Source organism: Athene noctua, chromosome 2, assembly GCF_965140245.1.
Source record: "Athene noctua chromosome 2, bAthNoc1.hap1.1, whole genome shotgun sequence".
In the NCBI taxonomy this organism is placed as follows: domain Eukaryota; kingdom Metazoa; phylum Chordata; class Aves; order Strigiformes; family Strigidae; genus Athene; species Athene noctua.
The window spans coordinates 123720908-123740711 of record NC_134038.1 but is presented as its reverse complement, the minus strand read 5'-3'; the positions used below and the strand labels follow the sequence as shown (position 1 = coordinate 123740711).

The 19804-nt window shown below is 36.2% G+C and overlaps 1 protein-coding gene across 6 annotated transcripts in view; it reads right to left on the bottom strand.

Moving 5' to 3' along the window:
- The window catches only part of NEBL (nebulette), a 266260-nt gene that overhangs the window by 84928 nt on the left and 161528 nt on the right, over positions 1-19804 (bottom strand). The window contains exons 1-4 of one of the 6 annotated variants that reach the window (XM_074900166.1): positions 10417-10561; positions 10249-10356; positions 3103-3207; positions 1323-1433 (exon numbers count right to left, since the gene is read on the bottom strand). The exons of 3 other annotated variants lie outside the window; for them this stretch is intronic. In XM_074900166.1, the coding sequence (XP_074756267.1) occupies positions 1323-1433; positions 3103-3207; positions 10249-10356; positions 10417-10482 (390 nt within the window). In that variant the 5' untranslated portion in view covers positions 10483-10561. Of the gene's footprint in view, positions 1-1322; positions 1434-3102; positions 3208-6915; positions 7004-10248; positions 10357-10416; positions 10562-19804 lie in introns of those variants that run through there. 2 more of the 6 variants (XM_074900167.1, XM_074900168.1) reach the window with 2 other exon arrangements.

Sequence of the window (19804 nt, the reverse complement as noted above, 5' to 3'; positions counted from 1 at the left end):
TCAAATGGTTTAATTTTTAGTCTTGGTTATTTATCTTTCTGCCACATCACTTATGTTAATTAACCTCATTTGCGTAAACTAATGTAGAATGTACTCATTTGGAATGAATCCAGGAGTGAATCTGTGGCAAACTAGTTAACTAATGTTTTATAAATCAAGTTAACAGTTTAAAAATGTTATACAAGTTTAATCTCCAATTTATTTCTACTGTAATTCTAATCATTCACTTTACAAAAAATGTCACATGAATGTCATTTGAGCTACTGTGCTGCTTTAACTTGAGTGGGTATATGTTCTATTTCAAATTATGAAAACTAAAATATAATTTAAGCTACAATATTTGCTTAATATAGCCTTGAATAACACATTGTTTTAAATGAAAACATTTCTCCACAAGCTGTCCTGAGATTTCAGTGCTTACTTCTGTTATGAATACTTTTCTTTGAAAAAAAAACAGTGCATTAGAAGAATGCATATTGAGATACAATCAATAATATGGATTTAGGAGTGTTTTCACAGACTGGCTGTATTAAAATATATGTAGTTAATATCATTAAGAGAGGAGAAAGGCAAAACAAGAAAAAAGTGGAAATGCTTGGTGGACAGAAAGCCATGACCATCTATCACCTGTAATTCTCATGAGTAACAATGAAAATCTGTAACTTTATTCACATTACACATACTTAACATTCACAATTCCACTGAGATCAATGGAAGCGAAGGGTCACCTGCCGACATTAAGGGTATTATATTTTTAAGTCCCTGGAGGCAACTGAACTGGAAATCTACTATTTTTCTGGTCGTTTGCTTATGTTACACTATGTTCAATATACTTGAGTTCATAGTTTTAATTCTATAAAATTTGTTGTGAGTGGTAGTATGTAGACCATCAGAAATACATTTACTGCTACCAGTAAGTGCCTTTAAAAGTCATTTAAGTTGTTTTTTTTTTCCTTAAGCATGAAACATTTTATAAAGCTAACACCTAAACAAAGATTTGTCCATTCTATAGACACGGTGCAATGTCACTGAACTCAATAATTCCTTATTGCATTCATGGATTTCTAATGGATTTCATTGGATTGATGAATCCTGCACTAGCAGTTTTTAAATCTGTATTTAATAACATAACAAGTACAATTGTGAACATCTTAAAAGTGAGTAGTTCATGAAGTTAAGAAGTTATGGTGATAAACCAGATGATAAACTCACCCAAATAAATCAAGCAGGCAATCAAGTATCTGTTCAAATATATTGTTCAAATTGGTTATGTTCTGTCACACAATTCATCTAAAAATCATTTTGTGTTTCTAAAATTGTACCTTGCTTTGAAGTTGTGTTAATTCTTTTGCAAATACACTGTCAATTGTGGCTGGCATCTGCTGATAAATAGAGTTGGAAAGGTCTTTCTTAGCAGCTCCTTTATACTTCACCTAGGGGGGAGAAAAAGGTGACATATAATGCAAAAATTAACATAGAGTACTCATACTACTTTTTTTTTTTCTATCCTTTTTTAAATCATTTCCAAAAAACAAAATTATTTTTTTTCTTTCCATCTTCCCAGGTTTTGCATAACAGGAGCAATGAGAGGCCTATAAAAAATACTTTATTGATTAATAAGTAGTAGCAATTGAATGTAACTGGAAAGGACAGGAATGTATGTATTCTATATACATATTATATGTGCGTATGTATTATATGTATCAATATATCAATACATATATATTATATATCTCAGTAATTTGCTGCAGCATCTGTTACTGATTCCCAAAACAGAAGGGTTCTTCTTCACTGCAGTAGACATGCTGTTAGGAACTTCAGTGTTCAAGTTTCACAAAAATAGGTTATGAGACACTAGAGGTCAGTAATTTACAAGATAAACCATCCATCACATCACTGGTCTCAGGTAACGCTGCAATAAGCAAGCAGAGTGCTCAACAGTGTGATAATATGAAACATACAGGGTTTAAAATTTTGAAATATCTTTGAATCTCTAAATCTTTTGCTAATAATTAGCAGCTTTTCTTTGAAATCAGAAAATGGATTTAATAAATAATCTCTCTATATCGTGCTTTTGTAGACAATAGCCTGTCTCTTAGAAAGTATAATTTCATCACATTCATGTCCCCCGGGACATGCCACTCTTTCTCAGAAAATATGAAGATAAATATAACAAAAATGTTCATCGGATGCATTTACATTGAATGTAACCACACAGCAGACTGATGTATATCAGAAACACAACAGAGAATGTATATAAATTACATATTGGGATGTTGTTTATCATAATCATAAAGGTAGCACAAAAAATGAGGCACCAAAAATTTAAGTCTTCCAAGGGTCACAGTGACAGAAAAAACACTCAGAACCAGCAGTTTCTTAACCAAAGCAACTCTCTGTCAGGGAGAATTCCTGCTTTTGTTCTCACCTGTGGAAAACAATCAGAGATGCAGTCCTATGATGCCTTGTACCTGAGACATGAAGAGCTGGCAGTAAACTCTGCCCTGGCATTTTGGAAGCTTCCATTCTTTCTTTGCCACTACAGTTGTGTATATGTGTGTGCTTGTATGTGAAGACGTAAACACTCTGGCATGGGTACGTAAGTGCAAGTGCTCAGGCGACCTGCAGATGGCATTGACCCAATGTGTGCCCCAGTCCCCTTGCTGAAGGAGGACAGGGGTGATAACATGGTAAAAATTTCCTTGTCTCCTTCTCCTTGTTATCAGGCTGTGAATTCTTCACAGCATAGAAACTATGCACAAGTTAAATATGCAAAGCTCATCCCTGCGGGATAAGGAAAAATAAATCATTTTCCTATTCCTCATTTTATCCATCCATAAAATGGGATAGCTAGGACTGCCTCAGAACCCTTAATAAAACATCTTGGAAAACCAAAATAAAAGTTCTGCATAATTCCAAATCATAATATTACTCACATATACAGTATACACAAATTACAGCAATTTAAGTAATTTGAGCTTTAAACACAATTGTTATTTGAAATAAGCCACCCTTCTCCTGCTAAAAACAACCATATTAATTTTAGAGGATTTTTAGGAAGGATAAGCAGCAAAGAGGATTCTTCAAACTTTTAGGTCTTACCTCAGAAATAAAAGCACCAAGACTTTTCACATGTTTTAGCTGCGGGGTGTCAGGTACAAATATGCACTTGCCTTTAGATTTTTTAAACTCTTCTTTATAGTGTATCTACAATGAGGAGAAAAAAAAAAGTTTAATTGTTCTTTAAAAAGAGCATAAAAATAAACAAAGGCTATTCTTATTTTTTATTTTATTCATGGATACTATGCTGGGTGGCTTGCAAATACCTGAGTCTGGATCAAATTAAGCCATAAACACCTAGTTCTCATGCACGGTCCCAGGGCTATGTAAAAGCCACAGAACTCTTTAATAATAAAGATGAAAAAGATACGATTTTTCTCTACATCTACAGCACATTTTCACCACTGTTGTATATGTTCTAGTATCTCTAAAGAAAGGAGAATCGAATAATTGATCTCCTTGATCTGAAAGATAAAATTGTTAAACTAACTTCTAAGAGAGACCTTGCAAGCACAGAATCTGTATAACATAATCAAAAGCCTCTTTATAAATTCAAGACTCACGTGAATAAATGCAGAAGGCCCTTGCCACATCATTGCCTACAAAGCACCCCAACAGTCATGACATATAATTAATAACAGAATTTCTTTAAGACCAAATTTTAAATTAAGCCATTTTTTAAATTATATGTATGCACAAAGGAAACCATATTTGAAGCAAAACACCAGAATATATTTTGGAAAAAAAAAAGTTGTGGTTTTGTTTTGGGTTTGGTTTTTTTTTTTTACAACTAACCTTTTTCTTACGATGGGGCAAACAATACAGGCAGGTATCATAACCATATGACAGCTGATGAAGTCAGAGTTAATGTTTGTATTAGTAAGACTGTAAGGATACAGTCTATGGATATGGTGAATGTGTAGGGACCTTTATAATGTTATCAGCAATAGCGTGGCCAGCAGGGACAGGGAAGGGATCTTACCCCTGTACTTGGTGCTGGTGAGGCCGGACCTCGATTCCTGTGTTCAGTTTTGGGCCCCTCACTACAAAAAGGACATTGAATGACTCGAGCGTGTCCAGAGAAGGGCAACGAAGCTGGTGCAGGGTCTGGAGCACAGGTCGTACGGGGAGCGGCTGAGGGAACTGGGGGTGTTTAGTCTTGAGAAGAGGAGGCTGAGGGGACACCTCATCGCCCTCTACAACTCCCTGAAAGGACGGTGCAGAGAGCTGGGGATGAACCTCTTTAAGCAAGTAATAAGCAGCAGGACAAGAGGGAATGGCCTCAAGTTGCACCAGGGAAGGTTTAGACTGGATATTAGGAAGCATTTCTTTACAGAAGAGGTTGTTAGGCGTTGGAATGGGCTGCCCAGGGAGGTGGTGGAGTCCCCATCCCTGGAGGTGTTTAAGAGTCAGGTTGACATAGTGCTGAGGGATATGGTGTAGTTGGGAACTGTCAGTGTTAGGTCAATGGTTGGACTGGATGATCTTCAAGGTCCTTTCCAACCTAGGTGATTCTGTGATTCTGTGATACGTAAAAACTGCGTGAAGAAAGATGGTGAATTATGATGAGATGGACTAAATAAGTTTTAAAGATAGACACTTTACATGGACACTTTACATGGTTTTAGTAACATTTCTTTCTTTGTACATGAATAGTTTAGTTCAATGCAAATTGAATTATTTAGTATTAAGCTTTCATGGTTATTATCTGCTATCATTTCTCTAACCTCATTTTCACATTCTGCACAATAGCAGCTTGCATTTATGCACTCTAGACTTGCTGACAAGCACTGACAGAAGCAATATGATCTTGCATCTGAGCATTACAGAAATACGCAGTCTTAATTTCCTCTTTCTCTGAATCCTTAATGGATATCACAAGTTTTAGTCTACGCTCCTCTACAGGGACCTGGAAAATTCATGAGAAGGATAGCAAAGTACATGGAATCAGCTCCTGTACTTTCTGATGAAAACTTTTTGTCCACTGCAAATTGGTTTAGATAATGCCAAACTCATCTCAAAGTGATGACTAAAAAATCCTCACACAGGAAATAATTTTGGTTACTGTTGAGCTCATCCACATTTTGACTACTGAAGGAATCTACATCTCATTACCAAATCATATTGTCTGCCTTTGTGGATTACAGTCTATTCTAAACAAATCTGTTCGGTGAACAATAGGTGTAAAACTACTGTGTGTCATGATTTTATTCAGGGAGCCATGAATCCCATGGTTTATGCAACCTGTATGTGACACTACTCCTAGGTAAGCACAGAGCAATACACAAAAAAGGGCAGGTTTATGATAAACATGAGTAGGCAGTTACTGTTTAACCTGTACACCTGCACACCTTGCAAGTGTGTGAATGTATGTGCATATGCACAGCTTGAAAAAAAGGCTTTGTAGAATTATGTTCATTCACAATGATAACGGCTGAGAAGGGACATGGGAAATCTACAGAGCTGACTGTCTATTGGTTAGGTTTGGTATCATTCCCAGTAGAAATTCCTGTAAAGCTGAGACTCTGGTAGAGGAGATGGAGAGTCTTGCTGCTCACAACCTAGATAAATCACCCACAGATATTTGAGAGCTGACTGTAATTATATCCATTTTAATTACAGAGCAATAATTACATTCAAAAAATCAAACATGAAAGCTTCCTAAGGTATCTCTTAATTGCAGGGGGATGTCATGACTAGAAGAAACAATCAAAGCTATTCTGATGTAGAAGTCATGCTCTCAAAATAATCGAAAGCAGTAAAGGACTAATGCCACCTCCTTACTCCTTTATTATTCACGTTTATTACAGTAATCCACAGAGGCCACAAAATGCAGGCTCAAACAAGCAATTTAGAGAGGACATATAACAAAATGTGTTGTCAAACACTGAACCAACACACTCCATTCTGCTACAGAAGCATCTGCATCACTTGGAATCAGAAAGCTGGAAGCTGAAATGGGACAAGTATAATGAAGTCATGACATCTGCACTTAAAAAGCGTATTTATTGTAAATGACGTAAGCAAGATGCTTAAGAAGTTGATTAGACTGAACATAACTAATGGCTGGAAGGAATAGGCAGAGAAGCTAACATTCCTCTTCAAAGTTTGGGGTTACAAACTCAAATGTCTGAAATACTGAACAGGAAATTCTGCCTGTTCAGTAGTTACCCTTCACCACAAAATACACTGTTTAGGCTGAGTAGATCTGGTAAGCCTTGTGAAAAAAAAAATAATAGGAAAAATTTGCAAATGATGGCCTGGAGCCACCACTGCTCTTTTGATAAACTTTTGAAGTCCAATAGCTCACTAAAGGCCTAATTTTTAATAGCTCTCTCCTGATCCCTTTTATGATGAGTCAGGGAGAAGAAAAACTACTCTGACCAGCAGCACAGCTATCCTGTAAAAGTGGATTAAAATTCCTAGACAACCACCAAAACAGTAAGCTTCAAATTGCATTTTTTTCTTAATGGATGTTATATGGCAAGATCAACTTCATAAAGCAAAGGCATCCAACATTTAGGCTGAAGCTTGCTGGCTCACCAAGAAAATTCATCTCGCCCATGGCCTGCGCCATCAGCCTTTCTCACAGAGGAAACACAGAAGGAGACTGTGGGCTAAAGGAAAGGCTCTGATGGTAACAGCTTAATCCAAGCAGCCACCTTTCCTTTGTATTCAGGGGCACATATTAATCTAATTTTAAAATGAATATACTTGATAAACTCTTCTTAGTATCTTAACATCAATGACGTAACCATGTTAACAATCATCATGCCAAGATCCATTATAGAACTGTCATCTCTCAAAGGCCTATTTAAGCTTAAACAAGCCACAAAAAGGTCTGAACCTTCTTACCTAGCTCTTATGCAAGACCAAGTGGGAACTTTTTCCACTAAAGATTCTCTTTCCAGCTCTACATTTCTTAATTTATATTCTTTCGTATGACTAAGAGCTGTGTAAGACCACAGATCCATCTAATACAAAATCCCCTCTCCGTAGCCACAGGAACCTAGGAAAAAAGCATGAGAACAGGGCAAGTATATAGTATTATTGACCCACAGCATTTTAGAGCAGTTTGGACCTCAAAGTCTTTCTGAGTTAGAGGCTGTGACTAGTAACGGTGAGTCCAGAGGAACAAGGCCACCCTGAATTATGTAGTCACAACCCTATTGGTATGAGTGGTAAGGCACTCTGTTTCTGCACTTGACTCAGTCTCTTTGGCCCTTGCTTTATAACAGAGACATGCGAAAACAAAGTTGGACTGTATACAAGGACAGTTAAATGGCAAGTAGTACTACTTTTTGCTATAGGGGAAAAGAAGCACTGATACCATACATTACCAAAATTCAACAGAATCTTCAGAAGGCAGAATGTTTGCCTCTACCAAAAAGGATTATGATAGTTTGGTCAATGATCATTTTACTCATATAAATTCCCCTCTCTGCTTATAACAGTACTCACAACATCACACCATACAATCAAAACAAAGAAGAGATGAAAATCTACCAAAATGTAAGTAATACAAGCAAATGGATAGGCTCAGCTTCAATATGGAAAATAAAAGGCTTGGAAAGGAAGGTAATTCATATAAATCAAACACACATGACAGTTCTGAAAACATCTGTGGAATAATGGAGATTAAATGAAATGGCTTTAGGGAGAAACAATCCAGGGGGTATCACAGCCACAGAACAAACATCTGCCAACCTCAAATGAAAACGGGGATTTCCTCAAGAACCGGAGCATATAAACACTTCACAACTTCCCCTACATACAGTTCAAGGTTGACAGTTACGCATGCACTAAGGGCTGCCATCGTAACACTTTTTTAAAACCATATTGCCAAATTAGTCAGCCTGCAAAGAATGCAGGGCAAGCATAACGCAACCCTAGTATCTGTCCTGAGCACTCCTGGAGCTGTGTTCTGATGGAGGATCTGTGCTGACAGCTCCACTGGCAGAAAAGTACAATCACCCAGTCTCATGGTCACCAAGGACACAGGCTGCTGTCCCAAGGTCATCTTAGGCCCAAACTGCAAGTCCCGTAAAACCACTGTGCACATTAAATGTACAGATGTACACCAATGATACAACCACACAAACAGCAGTTTCTGCAAAGATTCATGCTAAAAGGAATAAAGAATATATAAAAGGTTCTGAACGTTAATGAGTCAAAAATCAAAGGCAAGAATGAAAATTCCTTGCAGTTTATTGGCCTCCACAATGAAGTGTGCAGGGTGAGGAACTTACCCCCCAGCACAAAGGACTTCAGTGGTCATAAGAAATTCTAATTATAGCAAAAACTTTGTGAAACAAAATTCATCCCTTTATGCATATTCCACTCAAGCCAATGAAGAAACACCTACTGATTTCAGCAGAGGTTGAGTAAGGCCCCAAAACTGGATGCCACTTTTAAACACAAAGTCTCTTCTTTGAAATTAAATTGGTCTGGACCATTACACATTACTACTGCTTTGAAAGCATTAATGACACTTTGCCATTATGCTTTACTTATCTCAAGGAAAACCTAACAATCTTGCAGGCTAAATGCATCACAAGTTTTCAGCAAAAGCCCATATTCCTGAACCATTACAGGCTTCAGAAACCTGACTTGACTTAGTTATCCACCTTATCTCCCAAATCCTTGCAGAAAAGCAGAGAAAATACAGCCACTCCATTTAACAGTTAATTAACAGCCAGAGACAACATTACTCCTAATGGGTACATAGCACAGCAATAATTCCTTTTCAATTAAAGAAATTCAGCATTTTTCAATAAGTTTTTGCCTTTAAGAACAGCAACCATGTTTAGAAACAAGTTGCATGGAAGCAATAAATGTTATTTTGGGTCAGATAAGTGCTCCAGGTCCATTTCCATTTTGGCCTTTACATGAGTTGACAGGCACTTATTGTACCATATGCCATTCTTTTCCCAAAGCAAGCACTGTAGATAACCACCAGCAAAAATATTACAAACTCTACTACTTCCTGAAGTAGCCATCTTGGTAGATTTTCTTAAGGATCTATGCAGTTTTCAGCACAATTTCTGTGAAAATTTAAGTATTACCAGACAGTATATGGACAAGGAGGAAACTTTGACCTTGTCAAGTCACACTTTCAAACCAGCACTGTAACACCTACACATCCCAGATACTGTTTTTCTCAGTTACCTATTCTTTCCTGATACGTAACCCCTAATAATTTACACCTTAAGCGTAGAATCTGTGTGTTCTATTCTCACAAAATGAACATACTCATTCACCTTGAACAATAACATCCCAAAGCTAAGTATCAGATTACAACACAACATATGCCAGACTTAATTTTTCAGTTTCTTTAGAAGAATGTTTGTTAAAGCAAGTCACTCTCTTCTCAGTAATGTCTCCTCTGCTGTCAACCACCACCCTCACAGGAGAAATATCACTCTTTACTCCCACTTACATGAAGGGACAAAGTTACTCTTCAGACACACTTTCCAGGGGGAAACAGAAATTAAACTGCCATCAAGGTAAATCTGATGTTGTTACATTTAAACAGGTGGATCTACTCAAATTTAAAATGTCTTGGATCCAATCTGTGATGTTTATATAATGTCTATAGCTGATCGACAGTTTTAAGAAATATATAGCAAGTAAATTAAGAACTTGCTAATTAAATAATTTTTAAAGATATTTTATCATTTCAGTGGATTATTCCTTTAAAGGGAAGTCAATAATAATATGCTAAGTAGTTTTGAGCATCTATCACCACAGACCAACACTTAAAATTCATCTGTTCTATTTTTATCCTCCCTCCTTACAGCTATGTATATTGGCACCCAGTTCTGTCCTAGCCAATCAAACTTCATTGGATTAGGCTAGAACTAGAAAAAAGACTGCCTCTTCCTGATGAAATTGGCCAAGGTGTTCTCATGGGAGACACCCTCCACGAGACCCACTTTTTGGAACATTCTTCTGCCTAGGACTTATGCTTCATGCTGTCCAAGTGCTCAGAAAAGCTCATCCTTCTGCAGCTGATAATTTAAGGTACCAGACAAGTCTGTGCTTTTCTATGATTTTGTGCCCTTTTATATTTGAGGCTTGGATGGCTACATGTGGCATGGTACATATCTGAAAAAATATCTATCATTAATATAAACCCACTTGAAAAAAGAAATGCAAATGTAAGGATGCAAAGTCACCATCACTTACATCACTTATTATTTCACTGCATTTTCGGGCCAGTTCCATATTTCTGTCCTCAATAACAGGCTTGAGGAAGACCTGTAAGAGAAAGGGCATCATACCAGGTTTATTGTCCTAAAAGGGTAACAATAGAAGGAAATAAATATTTTTCAAATCTACTGGGGTGTAACTCACCTTTTCTTCTTCTTCCCCATCCTCATTTTCATCTTCCCTGAGATCCTGAATGACGGACACTCGCATTTTACTACTTTGCAGAAAACAACAATGAAAACTCTAAAAACGTTCAGCACTGTAGGAAATGGCTCAGATCCTACAGCATGTCTGGGAATCAATGTTTTATTTGTGCCCTCCACTGCATTTAACTCTACCAGGGCTCCTTCCTTATTTAGGCAGCACTTGACAGTCCTTATCTGAGCAATTCAGCGTGAGTGAACTGAAAGGCATTGCAGATGGCCTTGCTAGCTATCAGTTGCAGCAGAGCTAATGCTTTCTAACAGATAAAATATAATTAAATGACCTATCCCAGTCAACTATTTTCAAAATTACTATGAACACAATTAAAATGCTGTGATGCAGTTAATTCATAACATAAGTAATTTAGTAAAATTAACAGACTTAAAAGGTGAGGGTTATGGGAAAACTGCCCAGTTCTAAGATTCAAGACATCATCAACTCCAAAACCAGTTATCACAGAGCTTTAGTGTGTTGGTCCAATAATAGAGCTTTTTGATTTAAAAAATTGATTTAAAAAAGCACACTATTTCTTTTCCAGAGACCATATATAATTCCTTAAATGCTTTGAATATTATGTCAGCTGAAGCTTAAACCTGTGCATACATAGATACAAACACATCTGTATACTTACAAGTATGCATGGCTATGAATTTTCACAAACATAAATGTTCCTTCACTGTTAAAAAACATCATGGTCTGTAGTCTCAAAACCAACCTTTTTCAGTATGAAGTCATTGACTCCAGCTGCAATGAAACTCAAAGATATCCTTATGCCGATGGATATAGTGTCACAGCATTTGCTTCTGTAAAACAAGCGAGGAGGTATTACAGGACCAGCTGGAGAAACCAAGAAACCAGCATTTTAACATTATTTTTGTTTCCAAACTGTAGCTTATATACTTGTCATTTTATAGAGGTCATGATTTTGAACTTTATCTTGCAAGTGATTCACCACTATACAGCTTTGTAATGAGAAAAAGATATAAGGAATGTGTGCTCTTAAAAAACCTCCAAAGTATTTTAAATACTTGCACCAAGCACAGATCCTTAGAGCTTATTTAAAAACACACATTTCCTTACAAAAATAAACATTTCAAAGAAGAGAAAAGATACAGCATTTGACTTAGTCTGAAAGTTTGAAAAAAAATATTAAGAAAAAAGGTACAAACTGCTTTCAGTCTATAATAATCACGAGACAGAATCCTTTATATGCTAAAATTACAGTAAGCTTCAAGATTTTCCATTCCTCTATTTCAAATATAAACTCCTGAAATTCAGATTGGGATTGGGATTGATGAAATTCAGGTTGAAACTAGAAGTCTGGTTTGTATAGGTGAGAGTTACCTGTAATTTATGCTGACTACTTTTGGAGCTCAATATGTTTCATCCTTGTGGAAACAAATGGTTTAGTCTTACAAGATGGGTACTCACAGTAAGAGGTCATTTTTGAGAATTATGGCCACAGCAAATATATTCTTAAACAGATTCATGCATAATTTCAAAGACCACATGTTAAGGAGACAGAGTACCTACAAAAGTGCCAGACAGAAATGCAGCGCCAAGGCTTCATTTGGGGATTTTTGTGATAATATTGCAAATACTGTATTCTTCCAGCGCAGTTAATTTCCCTTTCCTTCCTGCATTTAATAAATTTTTTAAGTGGAGACTTGAGAAACATTTAAGAGGGCAAAGAAGAGCTATTAGTAGCTGCAAAGCTTGCTGAATATGGGAAAATATTTGCTATTTTTTGCACTGAAAAGCAAATATGGTCAAAATTGTAAAGTCAAAACTGTTCAGGTTTGGGGGGAGAGGAGGGGTCTGTTCAGCTTTTTAACATGCTTACATTATATCTGGTGGTTTTTCAGCAGCTGAACATACCAAAATTTATATATTAGTTGTGGCTTTCCTGTAATGGTTTCTGCGTAATAAAGATCTGCTTTCTCTTTAGTATGATCTTCAACTGATTTGGTAGAATTCATTTTTTCCCATTTTTACATCATCTGCATCAGGCATAACTGAGCATCCAAATATCCTATGTCCCATGTAAACTTCCCTAATACAGGGATTGCAAGACAGCTGCTATAACTTATCATATTAAAGAAAAATATAATACTATGCACAAAGGGAGCAAGGGAAAAAATATCATAGTATCAATTAACAATACACAAGTTATTCAAAATGGCACTCCACATAACAGATGCAGCAAGAGACTATATGACACAGAAACATTCTTCACTTTTTTTCATCCTCCTCAAAACACTGAATACTGTCAGATTGCATTTACTGTGCAATGACGCAAGCTTGAAAATTAAATATATTCAGATATGATTCAGAGAATAATTTCTTATGATCATTTAAGAGTTGCACAGTTTAGCAGTGCATTATGATTCTACTAGCAGCCTGCAGGTCAAGGACAAGCTTAGGTTACTTCCATAAGAGGCAATAAATAAACTAGGATCAGCAGGCATGTTTGGCATAGCAAATGTTTGTGTATGTTTACAGGTATTTTAAAAACTACTCTAAAAATACTAAATCTACTCTGAATAAAGACCTAGTTAAAATGCTGTGCTTTACATGCCCAAAGCGATTACAAAGGATGTTATATTAAAGATGACTTTTCACATGCAAAACCTCCAATCTGACACTTCTGAACCATTTTCTACCGTATATAATGGAATGTAGTAGTAATTTATTCTGGCACCAAACAGCACCCATTAAAAAAAATTCAAATGTTCAGAATTTTAAGAAAACACTGTAATGGACTGCTAAGCTATGTATACACAATATTTGTATGCATACAGGCCAAAAAATAAATTTTATTATTGCATTATAGATATCTTAAAATGCACACAATGGGAAGAAACGGATATTTCAGGGAAGTACCCAATATGAACTCATTCAAATTTTGTAAAGGGATGCTGCACAGCTCCACATTGCTATTTCCAGACACCCTGCATGGATGTTTCACATCTCATTGTAAATTTAGCTTTAAGAATGAGGTTATTTTATTGAAGAAGTGGCAATAAAATCAAAATTACTGTATGTTGCCTAGATTGTTTACAGAAGTACAGCATTTGCAGTACACAATCTTCACTGTGTATCAACTTTTCACAGATAAGACAAGCCTTCTAGAAGCAAACTATATGCCTTTATCCTATGAAAGGAGACAGCTGAACCTCCCAACACTTACGGCAATCTTTTGATTGTGTCGATACACTATTTTTTGACACAGAACATTACTCAAGTACTTGGTCTAAATGCCTATCTGCTGAGGAGGCAGAAGGGGAAGAAACATGGGGTATAAAGGAGCCCAAGTCCCCATGAGTACAAGTTGGCCCAGCATGCAAATGGTTCAGGCACACAGTTGTGCAGCTTTCCTGCTTTGATCCCACACAGCTGTGTCCACATCTGGCCAAAGCCCCGCCATCTCCTTGTCCCTTTATCAATCTTTTAAGATATACATTTGGGAGATGTTAGCCCAGAAAGTTAAAAGGCTTCATCTCGTTTTGGCCCTGATACACATAACATTTAACAGTATTGCTCAGTTCTGTCACTGAACAAACAATACCACCACTGGACTTCTTTGGCACAATCCCAAAAGCCTTCTGAGATCTGCAATATCCACATGTACTGCTGAGCTAAAAGAACTTTACTACTTCACAGAAGAGCAGAAACTGTGCTTGTCCTTGAAAAGGTACTAGAAATGTCACAATCTCAAACTTATTCAGCAGGCTTCCTCATGGGGTACCTTAACATAGGTTTCAAGTTATGGGCCAAGGCTGGAAAATCTGCACAGCATTATAGTGAGAGACATATACATTTTATGAATACACTCTTTTCAATTCTGGACCTAAACTCTAGTAAGAACAGAGGTAGAGTTTTAGTGTTTTAACTATCCTGCTTCCAATGAGTTAAAAATCAACCCACAGTCATCCCTGAAATGAAAATGTTATTTTCTGTTCTTACTGGACAGACACACACGTCACTGAAATAAGTACAATTAATTCATCACAACGCAGCTGGTGGTCTCTTTTCAAAAAGCACAGAAGACATTTGTAAGCGCTGAGATTCAATTACTTCTCATTTCTAGAAATACCCATCTATTAGACTGAAAGTTACTAGCAGCCCTGCACAAGGAAGTTCATAGTTAGGCTATCAGCACCACAATCACAAACAGAAAGGAAGCGAGGGATCCCAGCCTGCCAATTTTAACCTCCCCTGAACATGAAATACCAATTAACATTAACAAAAAAAATTCAAGAGATAGTTCTATTTAGAAGAAAAGCTTACCCATAAGCTTGTATCTGTCAGATCATTAACAGTGCATTTATCAACAACACTTCAAACCCTTCAAATATCTCATGGTTCTAAGCTAAAATTTTCATTCAATTAAAGGTATTTTATTTAGGATTTTGGTAAAGCAGAGACTGGCAATGGTATTTTTAAAGACGAATACAAACAAGATGTAAGATTACAGATTTGTGAATCCCAGAAAGCCAGAAAATACATAAATACAGTTTTTGCAAACACTCAAGAGATTCCGTCTAGCCCAACTGGATCTTGATAACAGAGCATTTAAGATGTCTATATGGTACAACTAGTTACACATAATAATATCCAATCTAATCTAGTTACCAGAACCAGTGTAGCTATGCTAGAATGACACTGCCTGTGTTAACAAACTCTTTCCCACACAGCTAATTATCCTGAGAAATGAACCCATTCAGAATCAGAAGTATTTATCAGGGCACAAGACTGTGTCATGTGGATGTAACCTCAGCTGTGATCACCAACAATACACTGAAATAAACCAGCATAAAGCTTTTTCAGATATTAATGCATTTTAAATAAACACAAAACCTCAGCTTCATTTTTCTGACAATATTCATAATTGCCTACTATATTTGCACAATAGTTTTTAGCCCTCAAAGATGGTATTTCCTAAATAGGATATATAGTTTCACCTGGGGTTTTTTTCTAATTTTTCATTTGTCAAGAAATTAAATCAACAACAGGGGAATTTTGTCTTTCCACACCCACACCCCCACCCCCAGTATTTTCCATTTAACCAGAAGCCTGAAAAATCTAACAGTCTTAGAGCTCTCTTCACAAGTTGATGCATCAGGAGCTGAGACCAGAATCAGCCATGCCTGGCTGCATTGCAACTGTTTAATCCAGTCTTTCTGACATAGCTGTGGCATTTCCCTTTCTTGCCAAGTATCATAAAACCCCTGTCCCCTTACTCAAGCGTCCAACTAGATATGGGAGTTCACTGGAGATTAACAGCTCTGGAGTGTTATCTGGGCAGTTGAGGCTCTTCAGCACTCCCCACCACTTAATAGTACCATTACAACAATGGATAGTCAAGACATTTATTCCAATTATCTACAAAACTGGAGCCCTGATGCTAGTTCTGTATGCTAGTAGTTGAGCGACCTGCACACTAGTCCCCTGTAGCCAGTGGAGAGTAGTACACATCCAAGCTATCCCTCTACCTTGCCACTTGTGGCTCAGATTTCACAACGGCTTTTCTACAGAAGAAAGCTAGAAAATGAAATTATCAGGTGCCTGTTTACTGTGTGAGGTATCCATAAAAGCAAAATCCCATTCAGCAGAAGAGAGATTCAACAGGTAAGTTACAGATTTTCTCTCAGGACTTTTCAAATGGAGAAAAGTTTAGATAACAGATCAAAGTTTTCCATTCACAAAATTTTAATTTTATCCAAACCTAAATCCTAAAGAAAAAAGAGCCAGGACTATATAATAAGAATCTGGAAATTTTAACTTGCTATAAATCACATCTAAAATTAGCAATGATTGCTAATATGTAAAAGGTGTGAAGCCAGTAATGATCAAGTTCTATTTTGTCTCAATAATTCCAAAAAAGCTAAAGACAGTCCCTTTCTCCTTTCAGTGGCTATATATTCATATACATCTTACTGTAATCTGAAATAACAGAAAGATATATTTGGCTTATATATAGACTCCTGCATACATATTCTTAGCCATAGAGACTGAGCATGGCTACTTACCAGGAATTTTTCTTGTGACATTACTTTAAATTCAGCTGCCTGAACTGACAGGATCTCCCAGAGCCAGAAAAGAAAATTGGGCCTTTCCTAAAATACAAGTTCAGTTGTAATTACATTCACTAGCCTGTAACCTTCACTTACTTAATGAATGCATTTTTCTAGAAACTAAACCCACAGTGGTTTATTTTACTTGTATTTAATTGAGTTTTTTACTCTCCACATTTTTGCACTTCTTGTGTTTTGATAGACTTAATAGCCTAACTTCACTTATACTCTCTTCTGAAGAGAGCAATACCATAAGTAACACACAACTTTAAAAAACCCTTTATAACTTTACTGTTCTGGAACATTTCATGTTACTATGATGCTCAAGTAAGTTAAATTTGCAGCAAATTGCTACAGACAGCTAACACTATAACAAAAGCTAAGGTCTTCACTGACATTTATTTAAAATCATAGCTTTTAAATTTCAGAACAGTCTTCAGAAAACTCCCCAAAACAGAAAAGATTAAACCAAACAGGCTAGGACAAAAATAGAAATATAATGAACATATTTGAAGTAACAAAAGTCACTTGTTCAATGATGAAAAATTTATTCAAGTAACCACTTTTTTGATCGAGACAAATAATTTTAAGTCATAAATAATTGATGGAGAAGGTGTATTTTGAAATATCTTCAGATCCCAAAAGACAAAAATAGAACTGTAATTATGTAAAACATACAATGCCCTTATTGTGCTTAAAATTGCTGACTCTGAAATAGTTCTCATTTGGAGAAAGTAGTTTACCTTTTCTTCTACTTTGTGAACTGTTCCCATTGTAAGATTTAAACAAGAAAACAAGTTGCACATGGTTTGTGTCCAAAAAGGTTTAAATCTGGATTGTCATAGTCAAGCTTCCCTCTTAACCCATCATGCATTGAACAGCAGGCTAAGACAACTACATCGAAGAGCTGTAAAATTAATTTAGCAGTGTATTTAAAGACAAAGCACTTAGTATACTAAATGCACATTCAGAAAACATTATTTTCAAGAAAGAGAGTTTATAATGACTGATGGATTGCTTATTCTTTCCAAAAAGCTGCTGTAGCAAAATAGTCTGATTGAACAGAGTAAATATTATTTTTGAAGTACTTATAATAAGCTACAATGGATTTGGGAATACAACTATTACTGTATCCCTGTACTGAAAAGAGTCTTACAGTAAAAAGCCCTATACTAAGGGCTCTCTGGACAGCCTAATGCTGTAATTGAGTTCATGGTTGTAATTCAGGAGAGCAACTTAGAAGTTCTTAAGCATTAACTTCAGTATTGAAGAAAATACACTAAAAATACAATAGCTAGCAATAATAAGTCACAGGAGTGTTAGATCCTTACGTACACTCTGTTTAACAATGAAACACATAAGTTTCCATGACAACAGTGACAAGATGATAAAAACATCTGCTTCCATCATCCAATGAAAAATACATTTCTGCTTATATCACTGATGAAGTGGCAAGCACTTAATTTAGAAATGTCGACTTGCATTTAGTAACGTATTTTATATTCAGAGAAATGTGCATCATATTTTTAAAGGGTTCAACTGAATATCTGAAGCAGATTAAAATGATTCATGATCTGATTTTTTTAGTCTTTTAAATCAAGTTATATAAAAATTTACTTTTTACTTTAGTCATTGTCCATAACTGAGCTGCAAATTTCAGCTTAAAAATTTTTTTCCCCCATGGAAATCTCTTTTGCATAGATCAAATAAATGCTGATCTAGCATTTCCCAAAGAAACAGTGAAGATTTCAGCAGAATAATGCCTTATTTTTAAATTGGCTTCATTTTGCTCCATCATTCATAAAAAATGATGACAAGGCAGTTCTGCTTTATCAGTTACATAACTTCCTTTCACATTAGAGCATCGTCTTAATTCTAGTTTGAATTGTTTTCTCAAAGTAGTAGTGGACACAAAACTGGCATTTCTTGCTTCAGCTACTTTATAGTCATTTCTGGGACCTGGTTACCCCTGAAAACAAGCAATTCCAATGACAACAGTGGAATTAAAACTTGCCGTTATTTCACAGTTACTTCTAGGTCAGCATGCCTCTCAATCTATAAAGTACCATCATAATACATACCAAAATGCCAGTTCTCACATATTACTGTAGGAAAAAAATAGTTCCTATAAATTAATAATAAAATTTAGCCCTACAGTGCTCTTCATATAACACAGTACATCTAAATTACCACATTAAAAGCATACTGAATTACAGTTCTTCAAATCAAGGAAGGCTAATGCCTGCACCACATGAAATAATGCAGTAAGTACCCTCTGAGAGGAGGAAGGCAAAAGAAATAATATGGCAATGTTTTGTACACTACAGATTATCCAGAAATACCACCTTTGGGCATGATTGCTTGTTGTAGTTAATAACATTAAGGAACAAGAACTACTTTATAGTCATACAGCTTCTAGTGGATAAGATTTTAAAGAATTTTATAAATACAGGGCTAGAGTCTTTGATGGAGGATACTGACACAGAGCAAGCCAAGTCCTCTCCCTGTGCCCAGACATTTGATGACTAGGCTGGAGCCAGGCTGAAGTACGACCAGCCACTGGTAGGTCTAATCTAGCTCAACCAAAAAACCTCCTCCAGATCATATCGCTGACTCACTGCTACTTGAAAATCACAGTACAGCCAGAGGTTTGGGAGGTGTAGCAGACGATTCAGGGAACAAGCTGTCTTAAGTTTCCTTCAAACATCTGGAATTTTGTATAGAAATCAGGCCAGGATAAATAACTACTCTACAGAACTGCTTCTCACTATATACTTGAAGATATATGATCATCCTATAATTCTGTTTTACAAGGTGGAGAACAAGGGGCTATGAAGTAAAGCAGCATCTCCACAGTAAGAAAGGCAGCCTGCGATGAATCAAGATCTCTTGACTCCCAGCCCTACAGTTTTAATGCTGATATCATAGAGCTGCTCAGCAGGATTTTTCCTGGCTCTTTTTCAGTGATATTTCTGTTCACTCATTTCCAGCATAAACTAACTCTTAGCTTATGTACTCTACTTACAGCATTGAAGATGGGTTTTATCCTAGAACATTTTGCTATCTGTTAAACAAATTTTAGTGTTAATATAACTTAAAAAATTAGAAAGGAAAAAGTGGGAGGAGAACAGAACAATGAACAGTCTTTCATTTAGGACCTTATAGTAAATTATGATTAGTATGTGACTGGGTTAACGTGCAGCACAGAGTTAACAGTGTAGTTACTTGTAATGCAAATTAATTTTCATGTC